Raw genomic sequence first — 26,154 nt, forward strand, 5'->3', positions numbered from 1 at the left:
CTATGGTCACTAATGTAGACATACATGAAGTATGGCATAAAATTTCAAAGCCAGTTGAGATGGATGGCCAGATACCTCAAGTGCTACTAGAGAACACTACCTGTGAAGTGAGGCTAAAATTTTTACTTTTGTGGGACAAGACTGAGCACGTATCACCAAACACAGTATTAATGTAAACCAAGGAATGTGGCCTCCACATGAGACTAGGGCACTCACTGGATGAGACAAAAACCAGCAGCGTTAAAAAAAAAAGAGAATAAAATGCGCACTTTTGGCAAGCACCTCTGCTACTGAGGCAGTTAGACTGTGACAAGGTTTTACTGTGGGTGGTCACTTACACTAGTACTAATTACACGTGCGTGCAAAATGTCACTATAAACGTGTCTGCTGGGTGGCTTAAAACACATAGGCTAAAGTCTGAGAGAACACAAACCATTAGTGCATTTACAAACGTGGCTTTTATTTACAATGTTCACTTCTCACAACAAACAAAAAAGAAAAGCAAGGAAAGTGGAACTTGCTGTTGGGTAAGTTGACGCCATCTTGGCTCGAAATATGGACGGTGTGCAAACGAAGGTGGTAGTACACAAGAAAGAGATGGCACAAACACTTGCTCCACCCATGGTACACAAAAAAAATGATGGGACACGTGTTCGTGCCATCATTTTCTTGTGCAAGTTCTCTGTTTATGCAACATGCGTGTTTCAATTTAAAAAAACAATGCCCTCATCAGAATCAACAGAAAAACAAGCAAAACGTCTCTTTGACTGACACTGAAGGGCATCTGGTGCGATAACATGACTCGGGAGAGTATGGTCATCTAACACTTTTACTGATGTGCTGGCCAGTTTACACTAAACTAAGATGCAGGGAAGATTTCGTTGCATCCCTATACACCAATGCGAGAGCATTAAACTTCCCACTGAGCAAAAAAGCCAACGTCGGCATCTGGGGCAGCAAAACGGCTCTTCAGAAAGTGTTCCACAGCAGAGGCATTTCACAACGCGAGCTCAAGGGCCATGCAGACAAAATACAAGTTCGTTTTATTCGAAAGATTTCGTGTTTTACAGTTCCCCCAGTGCTTGCCCACGAAGTTTCAACTGTAACCGTTCAGTATAACACATTTTAAATCAATTTCAACCTTTGCATGCCACAGAAAGCTCAGAACGAATACCCTTTTGACATCAGCATCAGCATGACGCCATCTGCTCCTCGCTCCAAACTGCCAACGTGAGGGCTCTCCTGACGTAGCCAAGCGCTGGCTGCTGTTGGTGCATGCTGCTTTGTTTTGGGCATCACTTCAGCCTTAGGACTGAGGTCATGCTGCCCGGGTGCATGCAACCACAACCATCAGGACTGGTCGTGGTGCAATGGGAACGGTAGCACCAAGTGCGCCCTCCTGTCATAAACGAGGCTCTGTAAACAATTATTTATGCTGCAACCAACCATCTAATATGCCATTCTATGAATAGTGGGCTAGTAGGCAATCATAGCAGCGAGAAAAACCTAATATGAATATTTCATGTCAGTACTCCTTTAATTAAGGTAGTGCTTCCTTTATAGTAATCACATTTTTTTTGCATTATCTCATGCTGCAATTGAGGATAACATTGGAAGCTAGGCCTGCTGTTGCATGTTGCAGGGAATAGAAACCAAAACTAACGTAAACTCTCTTTCTAAAAAAAAACAAAAAAAAAAAGCCGAAGAAACCAGAACAAGCACATTACGGCACATAGGGTTGTTTATGGTTGTTGCAAATATAATTTACATTTCTTCCTCAAAACAAAATAACATTGTTAACACAAGTGCATATGCATAGACTTTCAAGAACTTGGACATCATCTGATTACATCGAAAAAGCTTTCGGCGCAGCTGGTGCACGGTATTTTTCATCTTTCCACCTTTATAAATTCAGAATTGCTTTATCATCCGCATACACGATGAAAAGTATGTTTATTAGGTCTATGGAACACAGACGCAAACACAAGTTTGACCAATTCACTTCAGTGTTCCTTCTAGAACTGCTTAGGTGTCCTCAGGCTTTACTTTCTTTGTAAGATATGGGCACTGCTACCAGAGGTTACCCCTCGCAATGTGGCAAATAAACTGTGCACACAAAAGGAATGTTCAACACTTTCACACTACTATACGAGACTTTTATGAATGAAAAGCAAAAGCAGGGGTGGAACAGGAGGTACATGGGTTTAGGAGCAGTCCTGGGAGCGAGCAAAATTACCTTTTGTAGCAGGCTTGGCGCAGCCAGAAAAACCTTTTCGGAGCAGGTTTGGAGCAGCCAGAAAGGTCGTCTGCCAGGGGGTTGGCACTGGTTGCTGTGCCAGCCCCCTGCCAATTTAAGTTTAATCTGTTTATCTACTATATCAGGCGTTCTACCGTGCACTAGAACCTACTCCGTACCGGGGATGCAGTACCCGTACAATATCTAAAAATTTACAATGTGCACAGTTATCTGCCTCCATCCCAAGCGAGTGCGCCGCATTATCACCGTCAAAGGGTAAAGCTCACGTGCAGATTCGAAGGGGATCAGATAACGGGCCTTGCTTCGTGTCAAACTCACAGCGGCATTCCGTAAAACAAGGCGTTTGCTTGCATTTTGCTCTATCGAACAGCGGTTTCAATGAGCGCGGAGCAGAACCTAGTTTTGTCTTCGCCCGTCACGGGGTTGCGAGAGTTGACGAACGTACGCCGTAGACTACGTAACGTGAGCGTGTTAGAAGGCATAATTAATGCTGGGCCATCCTGCACATAAGCGAAGCTAACCTTAATGATCACAGGCAAAAATGAGTATAATTACCTCACAACAAAGGTGAACCACAAGCAAAGACAAAGCGTCCACAATCCTGTTTGTTCAATACATGCAGCTACACTCATCTAAAATGGTTGACTAAATTGAAATTCCCCTTCAACAAACTACAACTTTCATGTGAATATTACTCTGTTTTCTATTTATTTGTGATGTGACAAAAAAATTCCACTCGATTTTGGTCATTTTCCATTGATTGTGGCACAGCAGCTGGTGCTGGCAAATGAAACTGAGCAAAAATTAAGGCAGCACGAATAAATCGAAAGTGAGCGCGGAGAAGGTGAGTAGTGCCTGCAGCCTTACAGGTAAGCAAAAGCCAACTTCCATAGCCACTGGTTAACGAAATCGAAACCATCACTGAATTGAAACCAAAAGCACGATGTTTCGGACAAGTTTTTGGCCACAGGGCATCATCACTAGCCTGTCTACACCTTCTGCAGGGCAAAGACCTCTGATCTCAGATTATCTTGGTCCTGTGCTAACTGCGACCAATTTATCCCCGCAAACTTCTTGATCTCATCTGCCCATCTAACCGACTGCCACCCCCTGCCACACTTGCCTTCTCTAGGGATCCACTCTGTTACCCTTAATGACCAACGGTTATCTTGCCTTCGCATTACATGCCCTGCCTACGTCCATTTCTTCTTCTTAATTTCGACTAATATGTCATTAACACGCCTTTGTTACCTGACCCACACTGCTCTCTTCCTGTCCCTTAAAGTTACACCTATCGTTCCGCTCCATTGCCCGCTGAGTCGTTCTCACCCTCTTAGTGAGCCTCCAAGTTTCTGCCCCGTAGGTGAGTACCGGTAAGATGCAGCTGTCATACACTTTCTTCTTCAGCGACAATGGTAGGCTGCTATTCATTATCTGAGAATATCTGCCATATGCACCCCACCCCATTCTGATCCTTCTAATTATCTCTGCCTCATGGTTGGGATCCGGGGTCACAACTTGGCCTAAGTAGATATATTAACTTACCACTTCCACTGCCTCGTTGCCTATCTCGAACCGCTGTGCTCTCCCAAGGTTATTGAGTATTACTTAGTTTTCTGCATATTAATTTTCAGGCCCACGGTTCTACTCTGTTCGCCCAGTGCAGTTATCATTCACCGCAATTTGTCCCCCCAGTTACTTAGCAAGGCAACGTCATCAGCAAATCTGAGGTTAGTGACGTATTCTCCATAAACCCTTACGCCCACCTGTTCCCACTCCAATGTTCTGGATACCTCTAGTAAACATGCTGTGAATAATATTGGAGAGATTGTGCCTCCTTGTCTGACGCCCTGCCTTATAAGTATTTTACGGCCCTCCTTATGAAGGACGATTGTAGCTGTAGACCCATTGTAAATATCCTCTAGTATTCTTATGTCGTGCTTGCCTACACCATAATTCCGCAATGCCTGAATGACAGCTGAGGTTTCGACCGAGTCAAATGCTTTCTCATAATCTACGATGCCCACAGGGCATCATGGCAGTGTTGTCTCGCGGCTCAATTAGGGCCCTGCAGTGCAGGACAGCGCTGATAAACAGGTCTGGCCCAACAGGGGCAGTTCGGTGCAGGATAGCGCAAGTAAACAAGTTTAGCACTCAATGCCGCAAATGGCACAGCTGTTCCACCCCTGCAAAAGGAACAAAAACATTTGAAAAAAGGCAATTTTAACACCTGAAATGTGCACCTGCGGGAAGGGTGTGCATCATTAAGTAAGTAAACTTATGACGATTAGAACCGGAAGAGAAAGAAGGTTAAAAAAAAAACAACATAACTAAACACAGCAGTTACTGTACCATCTATCTGCAACCTAACTAAACATGTGAATGGCTGTGCCTGCATTCTTTGACAAGTTTGCTGCTCTCCTACCATCCATCTCCATACAGATGACGTAATATCCCAATAATGCCCAAGAATGAAGTCACAAAAGAAAAAACAAGCACTCCTATTGCAAAAAAAAACACAGGGAGGTTAAATGCATGTGCCAACAAGACAGACTCATCCATTGGCCTTCCGAAGTGCAACCCTTGACTGAGAAAGGGGCCGTGTGACCCGTCAGCTGACTGTGTAACACTCCACAGTCGCACCGTTGGTGAAATCCATGCCCGCAATGTCCACCATCTCGACCGTCTCCTCGACGACCGTGCCGACAAGAGACTCCTCGGTGACTTCCGTGCCTGGGACCGACTCCCCCGCCATCACAGCGTCCAGTTCTGCAACCGCGTTGTTCAGTTCCGTGTTGGTCACCGCAGCTGCCGCCTGTTCGCCCGTGTCCACGATCTGCATCACATTGAGCACCATGTTGTCGCCGGTCTCGGCCGACACGACTGGCACGGTGGCGTGCTCGATGTAGACCGGCTTGGCTCGACCCTTCCGCGATGACGTGTTCACCATGCCCACCACCTTGTGGACCTGCGGCATTGCAAGAGGAAAAGCCAGGCTTAACAACTCGTTATTTTACATATAGTGGTGCAAACCCACAATCGCTTTTCTAACGATAATGCTTTCTAACGCATAACTGCTTGGGCTCTTTCTAATGTTGTTAAAACATTTTGATCAATATGCACAAAATATTTCCCAAAATCCTAATTTTGGGGCAGATTAAAAAGAAATTAATGAAAAGGTCACTGCATGTCAAACGTAACCAATGAGGAAAGAAACCCAGAATGTGTATTTTGTAGATCACACGTTTTAAGAATACTTTGTAGAAGAAAAAATGCACTGATTACAATACTCCCTAATGCGGAATTTGTCCAAGCACAAACTAGTCTTCCCACTCACGGTGCATATCTGCTGCGTTTTAGGAAGTGATCGCATCATCAGCGAACGTACGACAGCACGTGCTACTGTGCTGTTACCCCGTAGTGCGTCGCTGCCGGGAACCAGGTTCTTGCAAATCGTGTTTGAACTTCCCGCAAAAATATCACGTGGTTCAGATGGGCCACGCACGGAGTAGTAGCATCTGACAGAAGTGTGAGAGGGAGGCAGTGAGAGATGGCGCCATAGCAGTGCATGCCGCCCTTCTCCTGACAATTTCACCAGGCCCTCCAACGGGTGTCTCGTGCGGGCTCAGCATACTGCCCTCCCCCGCACACTTTTGCCAAAGTTTCCTCCACCGTTTCTTCCCTGCCTTCACTCGCTCCATTACGCTGTCGTCGCCGCCGGCAAACCCCAGTAGCGGCCGCCAAGGTGCTTGCACAGTTAAAAAATTTGATCCACACCTTTGGGCAGTGTGGACCAAATTTGAAAATGGATGACTCTGTGCTCTTAACAATGGCAATGAATCGTTTCCATGTGAGATGTTGAGTCCTTGTTTTAATGTCCAACGTTCCATTTACAACAAGCAAAATGCGTTCTGACAAACCTGCAAAACAGACAAATCTGCTCAGAGTTGAAGGCAAATACTGCAAACCGTGCCAGCAAACACAGTTTTATAGATCCTGTCAGAACTCATATATGATAATACCACTTACTTGTCGTGTAAGTAAGCGCAAAATGGACAAGGACGAACGAAGTGAACGGGACACGTTCGTCCTTGTCCATTTTACGCTTACTTACACGATGAATGACCAACTCGCCCATGAAACCACTCTGATGAAGTACACTTACTTGTCTTTCAGCTCCTAATTAGAGCCCTTATGTCAGGTGCAGACATGATAGAACCAAGATGAACAAGCTTTTGCTGAGTAGTGACACGTCGAAGATGTAACTAGGCCCTTTACTAAAAGGACAACCACCCATGGACTCCGCGGAAAGCTCACGGGGCGCAGCCCAAAAGGAAGCTTTGCGATAAAACAGCGAATAGTAGTTTCGACCTGAGATGCTGTCAAGGTCTGACCTCACAATTTGAATGCCGACCCTTACCTTTTTAGCTGCAGCGAAAGTCCTTGTTAAATTTGGGGGACGCATCGCCTAATTTCTAAAACTGGCCTTAGTTGTGTTTTTTTTTTTTTTTTTTTTTTATCTTTCATTTACGTAGAGGCCCGTTCTGAGTGCCTACGGCCTAGAGGGGCTGAGGGGCGCGACGTGCCACAGATGGAAGCACTTTCTTCGAGTGCATTGTTTGCACTTCTCTCGGGGGGTGGCGGACATTGCTTAGCGCTTCAGCGGTAACAGAGAATCGGTGGGCCCTCATTCTCGGAAGCACGAGAGGGGCAAGTACCGCGCGGTCTCGCACCAGGCGCGTTGAGTGTCCGGTCTCGGGCGCAGGACCGGAAGCGGCAGCGACCACATAATAAATCGCTGGCTGGACTCGTCCTGAAGATGCGAAATGTAAGCGGTGGCAGCAGTGGCAATGGCTTTCTTTGAAACTGTAACACGCTCTGGTTTGTTTTGAAATGGGCAATTCGGGGATGACCGGAAAAAGAGCGACAACTAGACCTAAATTCTCAGAACCGTTACCCGCAGAAACGGGCATGGTGCGGCGACGGCGACCTTTGGTAAATACATTTAAAGTGTAAACCTCAAGCACATAGGTTAAAATTACACCCATCTCCCCGAAGGGAACCATGAGTAGGATGCGGAGTGTCATGGGGGTTTCGTTTTGCGTTTCCACTATGTTTGTTAGCCAAATTTGGTGGAAATGTAGTGAACCTCGTAATGCTCATATATCCTACTCGTGGTTCCCTTCGGGGAGATGGGTGTAATTTTCCTTATTGTATGCGTATATACGCGAGTGAGACGAGATTGAAGTGGTATCTAAAGGTCTTTATTTAGGTTTGTACATCTTACTTTAAGTAAGACGGCCTTATGGTCGCTGAAGTGCACAGTCAGTGGATCTTGTAGCAGCGGTTGTATGCAGTCGTCGCTGTTGCAGTTGGTAAAGACGAGATCGATACATGTTCCGTGGATTGTAGTTGGGTGTAATTGCTGTTAGCGTTTGCGCTGATGCTCTCACTTAATTGCATCAGCACACTCACTGACGGGGCTGTTGCTTCCATCCTACTTCATCTGAAGAATCACGGAGTCAAGCGCAAGCACAACTGGAGTTGTTGTTGTTCCTCTTCTATGGCACGTACCCACATGGGGGATTGGCTAAGAAACGGTGGCGTGCGGACGCTAGACCACCGCCGACGCCGCAGGACATACCCCCGTGCATAAGACGCTCCGCATCTAAAAAGCAGCGACACGCCGCAGGCGTGTATTGGCATGTGGGGTTCGGGGAGCATAGGCCTTGTCAGGCCCTTTGAGGCCACTCCCGAATCAGAGTAACAACGCGTCAAGACTTGTTAATTAGTTTGTTTTTCTTCTCACGGCTTCCGGGGCGAATTCTTTCTGAGTATTGACGTCTAGTTTACGTGGGAATGGGAAAGGAGTTTGGGACAAGGGATGGGCCAATTGCTAAATTACGAGCTCCGCCTGTGGCGGCTGTGTGGCCTATGAATGGCCAGATATTTTCATTATGTGCCCTTCTCTGTCTCTTTGGTTCCGCCTTCCTTGGAGGCGTGGTATGTTTAATAAAACCAAGGTGTTCAGTGTAAAGAAGGAGGAGAGAGCCCCGCTTGATGCGGGCTCATTTCGAGCTCGTCTTGAGCTCGGATCTGCGATAGCTGTTGTAACTGAGCTGTACGTATTGTAATAAAGTGTAAATATCATGGAGTAGACCATCATCAGCTATGTGCGTTCGATCAGCGAGCCATCTTCAACATCAACATCATCGATCGCCTATTTCAACTGTCATTGCAAAAATAAGGTGCAGATGCAATATAAAGAGTGGCAGCGTTTGACGAAGGCATCACAGTGAATAGGCTCACACTTGACTGCGTTGCAGCACAACATTGAAGTTTTTTTGCTGCCAAAAATTAAATCCAACCTGTTTTCCCCTTCAAAATGATTACAACAGCATTTACAACCAGTGGAGAGCCACATGTGACTGATAATAAAATTACTTGGAGAAAAAAAAAATCCCCACCTAAGAGAGACTTGTCGACATTTCAGGCGATCTAAACCACAATGTAAATCTGATGATTGCCAACTTCCAATTCACCGTTGGTGCCCTGACCACAAAAATCAAATTCTGGTGCGCCGTGATGACAGGCAGTATGCTTTTTTTTCTAGTAGCAGTGGCGAGCAACAATTAGAGCTTATTTCGTCTCTATCAGATTTCTCAACTTGAGCAGCAAAACCTTCCAGGTGGTACCTCTATTTCCAGCTTCACAATTAGCAGTGAACATTGTAGCGGCCCCGGAGTCAGGTGTTCAAGAAGCAACACGTGTATGTATCGTGAGGAAGGAGGGGTCAGTGAAAGATATAAGGGGCTACTTGATGGCCCACTTCAGCAGCCTGCTTTGTAGTACTGTCTACAGCCCAAAACAAGGGCAAGCGCCATTAGCGGGCTTCCAAGAATCCTGCTAGTCGACCCCACGAGACCCCAACACCAGTGCTCGCTGGAAAGTCCCCATGGTCACCGCACTGGCATCAGCGAACACTGCTGTCTTTGCCCCGTTATCAGAAGGCGCACCGAGCCCTGCAGGGCACTGTGGTCTCCCGTGCGGGGTATTTTTTCAGTCCGTTTGCGGTGCGGTTTTAGAGCTAGTTGCCAAGACAACATACACCAGTTGTGAAGCTCCACTTTAGAATCCGGGCAGTTCCAGCACCCCTCCTTTGTTGAAACTGAGGGGCAAGTGTTTTGGTGCGGTATTTAGGGGACAAAAGCTAAACTTTGCTAAGCATTCACTTAGTAACACAACGTAATAAAATAAAGCTTCCTTTTAAATAAGGAAACATTAATCTTCCCTCTCTCTCTCTGTGTGCGCGCGTACATGTGTGTGCGTGTGCGTGCGTGTGTGTGCGTGCGTGCATGTGTTTGCCCCCGTGCAGGGCGCCAACCACAGATCTGGTTTGGACACATGATGGGGACTGCGGGGAGTTTCGCAACTGGTGCATATTGAGTAACTCACGTCAGCTTGTACATAGTGTGCAGTCACTTCTGCTTGTTATTCACAGCAGCCAAGCAGCGTAAAAATTTGTTTCTTTCTCTCGTTTGTTGTATATTCTGTAATGTAGCCAATAAACCCATCATAACTTGTCTCCTGCTTCAACTGTAGTCCACAGTGTACTTCGATTCTCGCTTAACCAGTCGCAATGATTGTTCTTCTTGTCACTTTGAACCCCGACTCACACCCTACCTTTGGTGCCTACCAGCAAATGGTAGGCACCAAAGGCTGACCCATCTGCCACAAGTTACTGGTGGAGGCCTCCGCTGTTCCCACTGATACGATCCCAAAAACTGACACCATGGCACAGAAGAGGAGTCAAGTTTTTGGCGAAGTTTGCGTAAGTGTAGAAAAACTGACTTGGCTCAGACTCAAGCTCACCACCCAGTTTCCTGTCACTGGCAGCAGAATAACGTATCCTTTCCCCCATTCATGCCAGTGCTACTGATGCACAGAAAATCAATTGCCTCATGAGGAGAGCCTCCAAAGAACTACTGCAGACACCCCTGTTCTCGTCCACTGCCAAATTAGAGTGCTTGGGGATCCATAATACAGTTAAACCTCGTTATGATGAAATTGAAGGCGCACCGCAATTTGGTCGTTATAACCAATATTTGTTATACCCGTAGCAGGCATTGACTACAAATATTGTGCACTGTACTTGCCCAAAACAAATAGTGGGCGAAATTGGATCTCGGCCCGTGGTAGTACACAACAAAATAACTGCATTCCGGAGATACAAAGGAAAAGTCACGCACCTACTTTATTGCAATTCAAAATACATAACTCGTATTTCAAGCACATTTTGCTGCAAAGAAGTCCGTAAGTGGATGTTGATGCATCTTTCTGACGCCAACGATGGCTCGCTTAGCTTCATGCCCGATGTGATGGCTTAACCATAGCCACCTTCTGGTCTAGCATTACGGACTTTCACTTTCGCTTCCCACCTGAAGCATTCATGCGCTTAAATCAAGCGTGCAGCATGATAAAAAATGAGGCTGTAGCAGTACAAAAAAAAAAAAAAAAACGCACACAACTTAAAAGTGGCTTCCACAGCGCACATCGGAGAGTGAGAACAGCTGCAGGCGAGTGAACCACGACTGTGCGTGCCATGTGCAATTGGCTGAATACAAGGCGCGCCGTCCAGTTTGCACGCACTGCTGGAGGATGCATGGCAGGAGTTTTGAACTGCTAAATACAGTTGTCGTGTTGCACACCGCCTCAAATCCACATTGAACACTGTCGGGAAATTGGATAAAAATTTCATTTCCTAACAAAATTGTCCCATAACGGGCAAATTTTGCAGAAGGATATACTGAAGGGCTTGTTGGTACATTTTAGCATTAAAAAACAGCGCTGAAGATGGGACAAGGCGGCGCCTATGTTGTGTGTTCTTTGCTAAGTCCCGTCTTCTGCGTGAATCTTGATGTTAAAAGGGCGAAGTTTGGTTTCTATGTGGACTTTCAAGGGGAATTACGATTTGCTCGTTATATCCATTATTTCATTATAGCCCGTCTCGCTATAACGAGGTTTAACTGCAATGCCGAGGAGCTTGTGGAGGCACACCTCTCAGGACAAATGGAATGCTTATCGACTACCTCAAACAGTGTGCACATCCTAGACCGACTTAGAATTCGTGCCCCTACAATGCCCGTTCAGAAATTCTCCCTTCCTTGCACTGTTCACACTTCAACAGTCGTCTGCCCTGTACCGTGCAACATGCACCCTGTGTATCGTGCGGTACCACATGATACATCCGAACGGCCCCCTGATATGTTCCCTTACAGTTCCCACCCCTTGCCTTGCCACGGCGGAGGAGGCAGCGATTGCACTTGCCCTGTCACCCCCACAATTGTAATCTTTGATTTGAAGATGGACCTTCAAAATTTCGCCCGTGGTCTCATCTCGCCACTGGCATCAATGTTTTCACTCAAAATCCTCGACCTTCCCGACAGAACTCGCAATGGACCCGAGCGCACTCGAACTTTGGGGGGAATGGGGTGTCCCATGGCTTCAGGATTCACAACTTGAGCAGGTGCCATCCCAGTTCGTTACCATAGGCTCGATCGGCTAGAGATTGCCCAATCACACATCATGACATGCTCGCGCACTACCACCTTGCCCGCTGTCAATACCGCACAGCACATCCCCCCAAATCAGCCATGAGTGAGCCCAGGTTGGTGCTCCATCACATCCACCGCTCCCTCTACCCCTTACCTCATTACCGCACATGTGGCGAGCATGCCACACTTCCTTCCTTACTTCCTTATTCATGTGAAGCTGTCCTTCATATCCCTTCCCTTTAATCCCTTGTGACGAGCAGTGGTGGGTGTGCTGGGTAGCTTTGACCCGGTCGTTCGAGCTGCCTTGGTGGAGTGAGCTGCCATCGTTGCCGCCGATTTAAAATTGGCCGATCCCACTTTCCCTGTTGCTCAACAAAAGTATCCCTCCCTCCCTCTACCTGTCATTGGTAGGTACAAAAGGCACAGCATACTTTCACGGAAACTGATCAACCTTAAAGGGGCCCTGAAAGGCGTTTTGAGCACACTAAATGAACTAGCGCAATCGCTAGATTGGGTCGCCAACGTCACCTGTGCCAAGTACAGTCTACGCCCGTTACAACGGACCCTCTGAATCCGGAAAAAAACGTCCGCTGTAGCCGAAGTATGCAGTATCCGACCGGGGGGGGGGGGGGGCTATGAGCTCTACAGTGGGTACTTTGACCGATATTGCATGCATAGTACATACACTTTGTTCTTTCTACACGCCTGCAGCACCTCTGCACAGTGTTCGCGCGAGGGCAAAGAATCGCGTAAACACCGTTTCCAAAACTTAGCACCGGCACTTCGAAAAGGCCTAGCGCATGTGGTCAAGCGTGTAAAGACGCAAGATGAGCTGAGCAAATAACGGAAGAATATAACTAGGCGCAATTATAAACCAGCTATAAAACATCAGTCGTTCCCATCAGCATTAGCTAGGCTCTTTTAAATCCCCTCACGACGAGGCAGGTTTTCCCGAAACCGTTCGTCAAACAAATCGGATCGCTGCCCGACGTTCCCTCAAGGCAGTTTCCACATTTTTAGCGATTTTATTCTGGTCATTGAAACAGATGTAATGGAATAATCTGATGACAGTCAGCTGTAAAATCGAAAGTTAGACCAGTTGGACTGCGCACGGTTACCGGCAGATTGCACACAATGGATGGGGAACAACCCCTACTTGAGGCATTTCTTACCTTTTTCACCGAACGGAACGGGAACGATGCATGCGTGGGAATAATAAAAGCCGAACTTCACTGAACCCGAGTTTTTTATTACATAAAAAAACTGACGAGGGCAGACTCGCCTCCGAGTGCACCACTTCGAGTATTCGATTGCCCTGTTTTCAATCTCACCGGAGTCGCGTTTATCGGCAGCGGCCTTGTTCTTGACGGTACAGCGGACACTGTGCTTAGACAGGCCTGTACTTCTGGTGATGTCAGCCTGTTTTTCCTCGTGTTCAACAGCGTTAATTACGCTTAATTTATCCGACAGTGAAATCAGCTATCCTGCCGCTCATGCCGCTGGTCGCACAAAAAAAAAAAGCCACTGGCTTGGCTTGGCTGCGCCAACGACCCGGCTGCCAGCAATGTTGCCAGACATAATAGTTTTCTTGCCAGAATAAACGAAAAAGCACACTGGGCGCCGGCCCCGCGGAAGTCCGCTATAAACGTTCAGTCGAAACAATTTTCGCCTAAAATTTAGTCTGTTGTAGCCGATAGTCTGCTCTAGCCGGGTCCGTTGTGAGGGGAGTGGACTCCATTTAAAATGCATGGGTACCAGACAAACCAACAGAAATGGTCTGTTGTAACCGAAAGTCTGTTGTTGCCGGATCCGCTGTAACGAGCGTAGACTGTATTACTCTTTTACGCGCAGCGGAAAGCTCACACTTTTGTTGCAAAGTTTGTCGCTTTTTTCTCACCCTTTCCTTCGTGTTTTTGGACGCCGCCATCTTCACATGTCTACATCATCGATTCCCAGATGTTCGTCATGAGCTAGACATCCTGCTATTGGGCGGCTTTTTCACGCACTTCCGGCAAAGAGATGAGTCGTCTGCTCAGCGTCGGCTCGCCGGCTGATCTGCCGACGGAGTGCCGGAGTGCTTGGACATTTTACGACAAACGAAACAAGTGTAAACAAACGTTTAACCGTTTGTATTAAATGCAGCACGGCCATAACACGACATGGATATTCCCTTACCTGAGTACGTTCCGTAAAGAAAGCATTGAAGCCCCGTGGCACTTCTTTCGTGCAATCGCAGAGAACACCCTGAGCCGAATGCCCGGGTTTAACGCATACATTTTATTCTACTTCAAAACATTCCAGAGATGGGTTTCGAACGAACACAAAGTCACAACATGCGTTGCAAGTCTGAACCGCGATTAAAAGACGATGGGTTGCCTCCTCCTGCCCGTCGTAAATTCGGCACTTACCTCGCGCGCGGTTTGTGGGGACGAACAGCAAGTCACTTAACTCCGGCGCACAAGCCGAGATGGCTTTTAGCCACGCACACTGCACATACCCCATGCGAAGTAGAGTCGTACGTCGCTCGAGAAAGATAACCCAGACCATGGGAAGCACTATCCAGCCGCAGAAGCACAACGTCGCATTGCATCGCGAAACAAAGACGTCCACAACACACACACACCATCGCCTCCTGTAATGTCAAACGCATCTCGCACTTCCCAATGGGAGTGGGTGGTACGCCTGCAGTGCCCACATGTCGTGAGGTGGGGCCCCAAGCTGAACCGGGAACACGCAACCGTAACTGAGTTCTACAGTGGTTTGTGCCTTGTTGTCAAGGCAACCGATGTTTGAGATTCTCAAAGAAGTGGCGCTCGCTCCAGCGCTAGAAAGCTCAGAGCCGCGGTGGAGCATGCTTTGCCAACGTTGCCGCTCTCCACCACGCGTCGCCCCAAGCTGAACTGGTCACATGATTGAAGGGTTTTGTGCACGGGTACTGTATCGATTTAAAATGTCTTTTTCCCATGCCGCCGGCAGGAATTACGACCGCCGCAAAATAAGACCCGGCACCAGCGGGGCCACATCTGATACGGCACTTTTTGGATAAACAGTGTCGGTGCATCAAAAGGAACGAGCGCACGATCTTCCCCGAGCGGCTGCGAGTTCGCCGCCGATAAAAAGTCACGTGCCACCGATAGCAACTGCACCAACGAACACCGCGAAAGGGCAAGGCCAGGCCGCCGCACACATGCGGCCAGATTTTTCGTTCGGTTTTCCAGCCTTGAGCGAAGTGCGGGATTCATGGTGTCAACAAAGCTTGCCCGTAGCAGACGACAGTAGCAGCGCAATAGCGGAAGTACGTCACCACTGCGGAGCGCAGCATCATGGGAGGCAAGGTTCGCGCGCCGTCAACAGCGGAGAGTAAGTCGAAAGGAGGAGGAAACGCGGAGCGACGATAATGCGGGGTTTTTGATTTACGATTTCTCAGCTAATACTCATCGCTTTAACAAAATTCTTGCGGGAGGAGATTGCAAATACATTGCTTTATTTGGGTACATGTACATCCATGCATCGGCGGAAGGTATTTCAGGACCCCTTTAAGGGGTTTGTAAAGTGAATGGGCCTTCTGCAGTGATACCGAAGTTGAATCTGGTACAGCTACTTTTTCAGAAAACTGAGTTTGAAAGAGGGGCAACTGGGCCTGGCAGATTCCTGTGATCACCACCACCACCACCACACTAATGCAATGTCGGGCTGCCACCCATGCGGGCTTCTTCACGCGAGTTTCCCGGCCAACATCTCACCCATTTACAACAGAGCAATGACCGGTTCTTGACAACACCTAGAAATGCGGTTCAGCGGCACAAGGGGTGTGCCCCCACAAGTTTGTCCTCTGTGATGCTGATTTTCCAGTACAACACCAAGGTGGTCACTGCTGCCACTGAAGCACGTAGGCCCTGTAGTCACACTTTTCTAAAATGAAATATTTCGTGGCAGCACCCTTAAGGGCCCCCGTTACTTCCAGTGTTCGTATAGCATGAGGAAGTGCTCATTTGTGTAAGGTACTTTAAGGCCTTGGCTTATTCTTCAGGGCACACAAGTATTGCCAGAAGACGGCTCAGAGAGTTAGGTACGTCAATAATAAACGACGAAAGCAGCTTGTTCCCTTCCAGCGGGCTGCCATGTATGGCAGCCTGCTTCTTGCCTCTGAAGCCTTCACAAATGATGACAATGATCATGATGATGAGGATGATGTGGAGAAGAGAGGAAGAACGAGGAGCAGCGCAGCAGCGTAGCGCCCACCCACCTGCATGAGGTGCTTGGCCAGCTTGCGGCGCACAACAAACCCCCGTGCGCAGATGGGGCAGGAGACAGCGTAGTCCTTGGTGTGCATGTTGACCGTGTGGTACTTGAGGTTGGTGGGGTTGCGGAAGGTGAGGCCGCAGTGCTGGCACAGGTACGGCTGCTCGCCTGTGTGCAGCCGCAGGTGCATGGCCAGCACGTTGCTCCGTCCAAACACCTGCGTAGTGGCACCGAGACGTGAGCGCGCACCTCTTTGCCACATGATTCATGGCCAACGTGGACAACTCTTACAGCATGGGAACTGCTCTCGTACGGCAATACTCCTGAACTGAAATTTCACGCTCCAGCTACTGTCACACTGGTTGACTGATGCTTTGGCGTAACCCCTCACCCCTTTCATATTAACTCCTCCCCCCCCCCCCCCCCATGCCCTCCCAGCATCAAGCTTACAAAGTCACCAATAAAAGCTGGACCTGAAGAACGTGGAGTGAGCCACGCCGTTATGTAAGTATAGCTTGTGAACTGTACTCTCACTTTCCATCTCTTTCCAAACATTGTCAAAAGAGCTCTGGAAAACAAGATCCCACAAAGAGGCAGCAGCACGAGCTGCTTGCAAACAAGGTCGTGGGCACATTCAATGCACCGTAAAGCCAGAGGCAGATGTGTCAACCATGCGGTCAGCTAAGGCACATTTTGTGCCAATGTTGTCTTGTGGCTGTAGCACTGGAGATATGTTGACGGAAGGTTATGACTTTGTGGTCTCTCTACCTCACAATATGCATAACGCTAGCTTTGCACAAGGCAGGCATTCATGCACACCGCGAGGAACCACCGTGGGTTCGAGCTAGTTGAGCACGCTCACGATACTGCAACGCCGTCGCGCCAACTTAACACCGCCTCTGTTGGGCAGGTGGAGAAAGGGGCGACAAAGGACTATGCCCAGGGCACGGAGGGAAGACGTTTATTTTATACTGACATTCTAGCCACATATTTTACAGTCCCAATTACACAATTTACAGCACAGGTATACGCACTTCCCGTTAGGTGAAAGGGGCGATGGGGCGCCACGCGCAAGTGCGCATGTTTCGTCGGCGCAGAGCCAGTGGGCTCTTCTGTCAGGGCAAATTCCGGGGTGCTCGCACGTTGTGCGCGCGTGCATCGCCGTGCTGGCCGGATCGGCTCGCAGCAGCGAGGGAGACGGGGCCCATTCGCTCACAGGCGCGTACCGCACGGCGTGTTCGTCGAGTGGTAGGTACGGCCTTACTATATGCAAGCGTAGGGACGACAGGAGCAGCCTTGGGCACGGGCCGCAGCCGGAAGGGCTGGTGGGCTTTCGCCGGCGCAACAGAGTTGCCGCCGGCTGGTAAAGAAAGCGTCACATACCTTCGGCCAACGCCTTCGGCGTCCTGGAAGCGTCTCCCCGAACGGACCCCAGCGCAGGGCGCGCGTTCGCCTCCCGGCGAGAGTCGGGTTCGGGCCTCGTTCAAACGGACCAATGAGGTGAGGTTAGCTCCGCTACCAGGGCGGAGCGCCCGCTGCGTGACAGTGTTTTATCGCCGCAATGGTCTCTGCAGGCTTCACCTCACGCAAGAGTTTGAGAGACGGCTCGGCTCTACACAGAGGCGCCAAGACGAGCCGGAATTTCGGAGGAGAGAGGGGAAAAGCGCCGTGTAATGGCACAAACCCAGTGATCGCGCAATGGCCTGGGCGTCAGGATCCCCACAACTTTAACAATGGTGCCTTAATGCAGAATGCCTACATCTTCAACTTGCACTCACACATTGTGTTGTTCAAGCCTTTTACACACCGCTGACATAGCATGTGCTTTTTATAAACAGTGACAGCTATTTGATTTTCACCTTCATTGGGTCTCGAAAGTGCTTGGTCAGAACATGATGATGTATGGAGGCACTGTCAAAATGAAAGTCTACCTTGGCCCTAAAACTGCTGCTTTTGCTGTTCTTGGAGTAGACAAGAAAAATTCCACCCACCCTGAGTAAATACAGAAAAATGCTACGCACCAATAAATTCACAGGCGGTGACATGAGAAAGGCACAAGCATTTCATGCCCACCATGTGTCCCTACTCCTTCTGTATCTACACTTTGCTTTCAAGCTTTGACGTTCTCTGTACCAGAGTGTATCTAGCAGACTGCCTCGTGTACAGCCCTTGACATCAACGTACAATCCCGTGTGTGAGCAAACTAACATGGCATAATCAGCTGAACCTTATCACTAACCTTCGTTAACTGACGATATGTGATGAGAGATGGATCGATGTAGTAGGTACTTGGGTGAGCTGATTTTATACGGGAGGAGTCACGCTGCTGATGTTATTAATTCCAGCACAAGTGCCCCCATACTGTCACGAAAGACGACACACACAGCCGATTGAATTTATGACGTGACAAGCAACGGCCACCCTTGCCCACCTTTCCGCAGTACTCGCACTCGAAGAGGCGTCCCTGCGTGCGGCCCGTGTGCTTGTCCAGTTTGTGCACGGCCAGGCCGCTCTGGTAGCGGAATGCCGAGCCACACACGTCGCACACGTGCGACTTGAGCAGCACGCGCGGGTGGTACCTGCGGATGGGGGCAGTGTCATTACAGGTCACAGTGGGACACCCTCAAATTGTCACGGATGAAATGGTGAACAACCACCATGGCAGACTCGCACTCAGCTGGACCTCGGTAGGCCAGATTCAGGGTAACACAGAACACTTGGCACACTGTTGCTTAATTTTCAACAGGAGACGATGGCAAAAAGAAAAAAGAAAGAAAGAAGAAAACTGCTGATAATCTGCACAGTATTTCGAAAAAAGTTTGTCAATCTGAAAAGTACTGCAAAGTGGTGTTCGTAAAAACGGAAATTAGCTTTGGTAGACGTAATGAAACAGAACTTCAGTAGAGTTGATGAAATGGAACACCAGCAGGAAACCGAACTTTACACACTGCTTCGCAACTAGCCCATTGCGGGAGGTGCTGCTTGAACAGGAGGGGGAACAGAACACCCACTTGCGCACGTGCGTCACCCGCTGTCCGATGTTGCAGAAGCGCTGGTGGCAGAGGCGGCACTCGAAGGGCAGGTCCGGAGCGTGCCGCCTCTCCCCGTGCTCCCGCAGGGCCTCCGCGCTCTCAAAGTGGTGGCCGCACGTCTCGCACCCGTGCGACCGCCCGCTCTGGTGCAGCTCCAGGTGCGTCTCAAACTCCACCTGGTCCTACCAGGGAGGAAAAGGAGGAGGGAAGGTTATTTTGTTGTCGTTTAAGATACCCCTAAGACAAAAGGTATTACAGGGGAGAGTGGTGTTAAAATAAAAGCAAAAAAAAAAAACACAAGCAAAAAGTAAAATACAATAGTTCCTCACAATACAATGTTAGCTGTGTCACTGAAAAAGAAGAACACAGGTGAACATGAAAAAGAAACATTTTAAGGCTCCTGTTTATAACGGCTACCACTGGAGACATCTCACACAGACAAAGCCACACCACAGATGAGAGCTAAGTATTCATTTCGGCCACCCGGGGTTCTTGAATGTGCAGCAATTTTTTCGTGTGCATTTCACCTCCATCAGAAATACCGCCTCCATGGCTGGGGTGTGAAACCCTTTACCTGGCAAGCATAGCACCCACCAACTGCGCAACGACAAAAGGTTCAGAGGAGAAAAGGTGGCAAGCATTTCTGTAGCTAGGCCAGCTGGTGCCAACTCAATTTTTCCTGCCATCTACAAGAACAAGACTGAACGCTGTACAATAGAGCTGCAGCTGTCTTGACTTTTAAAAATATTACGTAAACTGGTGTACACTAATTTTTCTGTCACTAACTGGTACACACTAACTTGCCTCGGAAACAATGTGCCTGATTTACAATGCATAGGATGAAGTCAAAGAAAGACAAAGAATTGTGGAACCAGAGGACACTCTGGAAGTACTTGCATCCGCAAGGATCATGGTGCGAAGAGCATGGAGTTTAATACAATAATAATTATTATTGTATGAAACTGTATGGCTTAGAGGACTAACTGGCAAAAGTACACTTTCAACCTCACGTCCATTGGTGAGACTTCCGTGGACTAAATGACTTTTATTTTGAAATCTAGAATTAGTATCTTATACCCCTGCTACACTAGGGTCCAAATGTCATTTGAACCAAATGTCATTTGACTCAAATGGGTTGCTTCGAATGCCATTCAGAATCCGCCGTGCCACACTACAATTTCGATGGCATTTGAAAGCTTTCACAACTGTTCGCTGTGCCGTAGTGGCGCTGTTGTTGCCCCGTTCCGTTTTCGTACACTAATACAACAATCAAACTTAGGAGCAGTCCGAGGCAGGAAAATATCAAATTAGAAGAGACACCAGTTTTGACTCTAAATGCGGCTGCCTTGCGTTGTTTTTGTTTGTGTTTTTTGCAACTGACCCACTGGTTTTGAGAGTATGAAAATTAAATATGTTGATTTCGTATTTTAAGTAAATAAACAGTGAACAAAGTTTCACAAACAACAATATTTTGTTTGGTTTACGTACGGAAGTATTATATTTTTTATTGCCGATCGAAGACGCTGCGTCCGAGAGTGCTGGAAATGGCATTTGAAATCTTAAATGTCTCTCTCGGTGCTCATTTGGCTCAAATGTCATTTGAGCCAAATGGCATTTGAAAACCGAGTGTAGCAGCACAACTTGGCATTTGAGTCAAATGACATTTGGTTCAAATGACATTTGGACCCTAGTGTAGCAGGGGTATTACTCCAAATCTGCTCAAAATTAATCGCTGTTAGATGCTATGAACATTGCGAGGTGCAGCAACATTGCATGAATGATCAACTTTGGATGGTGAAGCTTGCTCTCTACTTCCACGTTGTCTAACCTTACATTTTGACTTAAAGGGGTCCTGCAGCCCTTACCATTGACTACTCGGAATGTATTTTGGCGTAAAGTCTATTGTCCCAGCAATCTTCTCCCGCAAGAAATATGAGAATCCGTTATTTATCACAGAAACTACGCACGATGAGAAAACGCGCATAAATGTTCCCTCTCAGCTCAACCACAAACAATGCGACGAAAGCTGCGCGCTTTCTCCTCGAGAAGGGCATGGCTCGCGGCGTTCTCTTCGGCGCCCTTCGATATATCACAGGCCAGGAGTTTTCTCCTTTTCTCTGAAATATGGAGGGGTCTATTTCCGGTCTGGTGCCACAAAAAAGCAGGCATGGCTGCCTGCTCACAAGCACGCACTCATCTGGTAGGGCGTTTTTGAAGCAATAAACGTTTCTTGTCAAGGGGTCTGGTTGAAAGAGGAGTATTAAGTTCGTCACTCAAACTCCGCACGCACTCAAAACACAGAAGAAACGCCAAAACTGTGCGTAGAGGTTCAGGCATAGAAGAGGTTGGTACACGGCGTCAATGACAGTAGTATTCCTGGTAGTGTAACCTAAACATCACGCACGTTTACTTGCACTGCTCAAAGAGTGTTGCAGGGTCCCTTTAAGCTTGGATTCAGTCCTGTTTGGCTACATAGGAGGCAACAAACAGCATAAGCATCCACATTACTTTGTATGCCCACAAGGTGTCTTACGACCTAAAACCTTTCATACACCCTACGTGCATTTGTGTGCATGCAATATTTTGTTTGCTTGTGAGAGCAAGGAAGAGGTTTGCTGCCAAATGACACTTGCATATTATATTCTTGCAATTCTAAGATTGTTTTGGTGAAATGACGTAACGTTGCAAGTAGATACTATGGACTACTGTCACAAACACCTAGTCGGGGGATCAAGTTATTTGTTACCGTGTCTGCCATCCCGACCTTCTTCTTGGGAGGCCATTTTGTGTAGCTTGTTTTGTCCTTGTGTGCTCTATCCTTCCCTCAATGTGGCTAAAAGAAGTCGCTTGAAACGTCTGCGCTGCTCCAACACATGCACCTAGTGGGTTTCACGGCAGTTGGAAACGAGGGTATCGGGAACCAGTTCAAACTAGCGCAGCCGTGGTTAGTTTGTAGCAGAAGTTTGATCGGTAGGTTCTCGCAGCGACTCATCAACCTTGCTGGATACGAATTCTTCACAATTCTTATTGTCAAAACCACAGGGTCATCACGACCCGTACTCCCCGGATCCCAAATGTGTAAGCGAGCTGTCCGGCAAAGCCGATTTGTTGTCACTGAAGTGTAGCCAAGGTGTTTTATGAGACGCTTGTTGAGGCTCACGGCCAACAAAGCATTTTTATGCTTTGAGTGTCTTGTACCGAAGCTAGAACAGCCTGTGTCTGGTGCTTGGCTAGAGCTCAAGGCGAGCACCTCAGATGCAGTGTAGGATGCTTTTCTGAGATGGGGGGTACATAGGGGAGAGTCACTGGCTCGGAGTCAACAAGCATTCCTTTGTTTTGCACGAGCTAATAGAATTCAAAACAGCTCTAATAAACGGGACAAAAAACGACAACACACGGTGCCATGTGCTGTCATGCCAAACTAGCCCAAATCATCGTTTTAACTCAGTTTGCATGAGCTGTACTAACGGTAGGTCAACCTGTAGCCTGTGTTTGGCTAGAGCTCTGCGTGGAGCAGTCGGAAACTACTCAGTGTTGGGGTCTCTCAGCTTGGTGGCGTCAATAAGAGGCGGCCGCGTACAAATTCTGCCGCGATTTATTTGAGGATGTTTTGTTAGTGGACAGGCTCCGTGCACTTCAGACGAATACCTTTCCCCATCCCGCTAAATGCCATATATTGCACCCCACTGTACATTCCCCGCTATGCCGCTTCTGTAAAGCCCCCGGGACGCTTTTTCACATGGTAGGGGGCTGCGCCCATGCCCCACTACATTCACAAAATCCCTCCATTTCTTCTTTCGAGCTTTTGGAGAGAGCACTGACCAGCGCCCACTGGTGTTAAGGGCTGTTGAGGCTGGGAAAGCTCAACGGGTCTTGGTCTGAGAACTCCTCACCATTGCTTTTCACAATGAACACATTTACTCTCTCTCTGGACAGGCCTTGCGTTATGTTAGCATACAAGGTCCACTAACATTCTCCTGTTTATGCAAGCTATGCCCGAGGGGTAGACAGCCATGTCAGAGTGTCGTAAAAGCTCCTAATTGGGCCTCGGGTAGTTTACCTGTGCTTCCCTTTTCCTGTGTGTGACCACGGGCTGTTCCTAAGTTGCACATTCCATGCTAAGCCCCTGCGTGCACATGTGCTCATGTTAGTGTAAACCATGTTGCAAGTGTTGTCTGCGCACTTGTGCTTCATGCCTGTCCAGTAAATGCTTTGTTCGTTAACCAAACCTGGCTCCACGTGAACTCTCTCTAGTTCCCCACAACTTTGACACGCGTGCACACGCACGGGCCGACTAACCTTGCAAATATAAATAACTGTCGCCCCGCCTCTTGGCTTCACAAGAACGTCAGGGGTTGCGACGCGTGGACAGGCACTTAAACAGGGCGGCTTTTCTGTGACACAGGTGCTGACAGGACGTTCTTAGACTGAATATTTAGGCAACGTAGTCACGACAAAGGATGAAGTGCTGAAATCAATAAGCCTATGCCTGCTTCTCCCTCAACCTTATTCCCCCTTCCCTACCCTCTAGATCCCTTCTCTGCTCTCTCCCCCTATTCAGGTCCTACCCCCTACCCTGCATCATATGACTACCGGTAGCCCACTGATGACCAACGAACGGGACAAGGCTGATCACTAGCGGGTCACTCGTTGTTTGCTGTCACCACTAGCTGGTAACCACTGAACCGCAAATCCAGTGGCCCACGTGCCAGCAGGGCCACCAGAATCATTTCTAAATGACTGATGGACAGACAAACAGACCAAAATTTTGACATTTACCAAAGTAACGTCCTTAAAATTAGGAAGGCAACATAAGCGTCGCCTGGATTTTTCTTTTTTCCTGTTCTAGTTTTTCCACTAACTTGAAGTTTTTAAATTAATGTGCTTACATAACGGAACAGCTGTATGTAACCAAAGATGTCACTTTAGACTGAAAAGTATGAGGAGCTCAGGCGGTTTGTTCATTTCTATAAATACTAAACTGAAATTTCAGCAGGTTCAGAGCACATTACTTGAACGTATCCGGATGTCACCCGATTTGCATGTTGGCACATATGGCACAATTGGCACAGAAGTCAAGGAATCACAATCAGCACTTAGTGCCTTGGGGCCCTCTGATTTCCTTGTCACACATCTGCTTTTAGAATAAGAAGGTGTAGGGATGGCTGCTTTGCAGCAACTAGCACAACACTCCCTCGCCTTCCCTCCAACAAAACCGAAATAGCTGTCCATCCAGGAAGCATGCGTGCCACCTTTCCCCACAAGCCACAATGGGGTCTTGCCTGGAACAGCCTTGGACACTGGGGGCAGCTCTGCTGGCCCTTGGGGTGGATGATGTGCCGGTGCCGACTGAGCTCCTCCTTGGCAGCGAAACGGCGTGGGCACTCGGTGCACTCGTACGGGTAGACCCCCGTGTGGGACGCCCGGTGCCTCTCGAAGCGGCCCAGGCTCTCGGTGGCGAAGCTGCAGTCGCTGCAGGAGTGCAGCCGCTTGCCCTTGGGCGTGGGCGCCACATGCAGCTTGGCCATGTGGTCCGCCTTCTCCTTGACGGTGGAGAACTTGTGCGGGCACAGGTCGCAGCCGTGCTCGTGGTCGAACAGGTGGATGTTCTTCATGTGGCGGCTCACGGAGAAGGTGGTCTGGAAGCACTTGCTGCAGAACAGGCATCGGTACTTGCGCGCCAGCTCCTTGTTGTGCCGGTTCAGGTGCTTGATGAGCGCCGCGTTGGTGGTGATGCCCTCGCCGCACAGCTCGCACATGTGCCGCACCACCTTGGGGTGCCGCTTGATGTGCTCCTTGAGCGTGCGGTTGTTCTTGAAGTCCTTCTTGCACAGCGGGCACTGCACGGGTGGCTCCGAGCCCGGCTGGGTCGACGAGGGGGCCGCCGGGCTCTGCGGGGGCACGAGACGGCTCTCGCCCGGCCGGTGGCTCTTGAGGTGCTCCTGGTGCAGGCCGAAGTCGAGCGACAGGTGGCCGCACGGCTCGCACGTGTAGATGACCTTCTCGCTGTGAGTCTCCTGGATGTGCTGGCAGAGGTTGCTCGCCTCCGAGGTCTTGAAGTCGCACAGCTGGCACGCCACCGTCTGCCTCTGCTGCCGGGCGACGGGACACTTGTACTCGTGCACGGCCGCCAGGTCGGCCTTGAAGAAGGTGCTCTCGCAGTGCGGGCAGCGGTACGGAGCCCGGTCCGGATGCTCGCTCTCCAGGTGCTTGTCGAGCTCCCGCTCGGTGCGAAACTTGGCCGAGCAGTGCTTGCACAGCAGAGGGCCGCCGTGGTACACGCGCATGTGAATACGCAGCAAGCCGTCGGCGGGAAACTCCTTGCTGCACTCGGTGCACTTGAAGGCGGCTTTCTTTCTGCCTCTGAGGGCCTTCGATACGATGATCTTTTCGCGGGCGGCGGCGAGATCCAAGACCGCGGGCTTTTTCACGGGCACTCGTACAGCAGCAGCGGGAGATGAGACAGGCGTGGAAGGAGAGACGTGCTGTTTGACGTGTTGCAAGCCTTCTTCCTTGCTACGCGTCTGGAAGTGGCACACAGCGCAGACGTAAACGGAGGCCGGGGCGAGAGACTTCTCAGGAGGCGTGCTTTCTTCAGTCTTGGAGAGCGCGGGAGGCGGCGGGGCCTCAAGTTCGGCGACGACCACGACTTGGTCAGAGTCGACGACATCTCGTCGGACAGCGCTTTCAGGGGCTTCCAGCTGAGTTGGCGGTGTCTCGACCGTTGGCTGCCTCTTATCGCCGCGCTCAACGGCTGTCGTCTCACGCACTCCACGCACAGGCGTCGCATCCGAGTCGGTCTGCTTGACGAAACACAGCGGATGGCCGTCGTCCGGATGAGCGGCGTGCACGGTGATGTTTTCCTCGAGATAGTGCCAATCGAGCACGTTTGCCCTCGGCCTGACCACGGGAACGCACTCCCGCTCGTTGACGTACGCAACCCTGGAGGACGCGCGGTGCAAATTCAGCTGGACGCTTCCCCCGCTGGGAACCCCGTCGGGAAACACTAGGTCGACGCATGTCGGATGCATGCCCAAATTTACGTTCACCTGAATCGTCATACTTGCAG

At 49.1% G+C, this 26,154-nt stretch overlaps 1 protein-coding gene across 1 annotated transcript; it reads right to left on the reverse strand.

The window, feature by feature from the left end:
* Nucleotides 1-444: 444 nt before the first annotated feature.
* Nucleotides 445-26,154, reverse strand: LOC144169074 (uncharacterized). The gene is made up of 5 exons (XM_077698074.1): nt 24,368-26,154; nt 19,065-19,267; nt 18,485-18,632; nt 16,058-16,270; nt 445-5,225 (listed from the first exon to the last, which is right to left on the reverse strand). Exons 1-5 carry the CDS (start codon nt 26,144-26,146, stop codon nt 4,869-4,871), a joined length of 2,700 nt encoding a protein of 899 aa, XP_077554200.1. The 5' UTR covers nt 26,147-26,154; the 3' UTR covers nt 445-4,868.

Source organism: Haemaphysalis longicornis, unplaced genomic scaffold (genome assembly GCF_048455015.1).
Source record: "Haemaphysalis longicornis isolate Haplotype H1 unplaced genomic scaffold, Haemaphysalis longicornis Haplotype H1 scaffold_2, whole genome shotgun sequence".
NCBI classification, from domain to species: Eukaryota; Metazoa; Arthropoda; class Arachnida; order Ixodida; family Ixodidae; genus Haemaphysalis; species Haemaphysalis longicornis.

What these genes read in the sequence shown, in the direction of transcription:
- LOC144169074 (XM_077698074.1), bottom strand. Translation starts at nt 26,146, where the DNA reads ATGACGATTCAGGTGAACGTAAATTTGGGCATGCATCCGACATGCGTC. An exon ending in AGTGCGAGTACTGCGGAAAG is followed by an intron (nt 16,271 to 18,484) that starts GTGGGCAAGGGT and finishes GCCACTACGCAG; the next exon opens with GTGTTTGGACGGAGCAACGT. An exon ending in TGGCCAAGCACCTCATGCAG is followed by an intron (nt 5,226 to 16,057) that starts GTGGGTGGGCGC and finishes GCAATGCCGCAG; the next exon opens with GTCCACAAGGTGGTGGGCAT.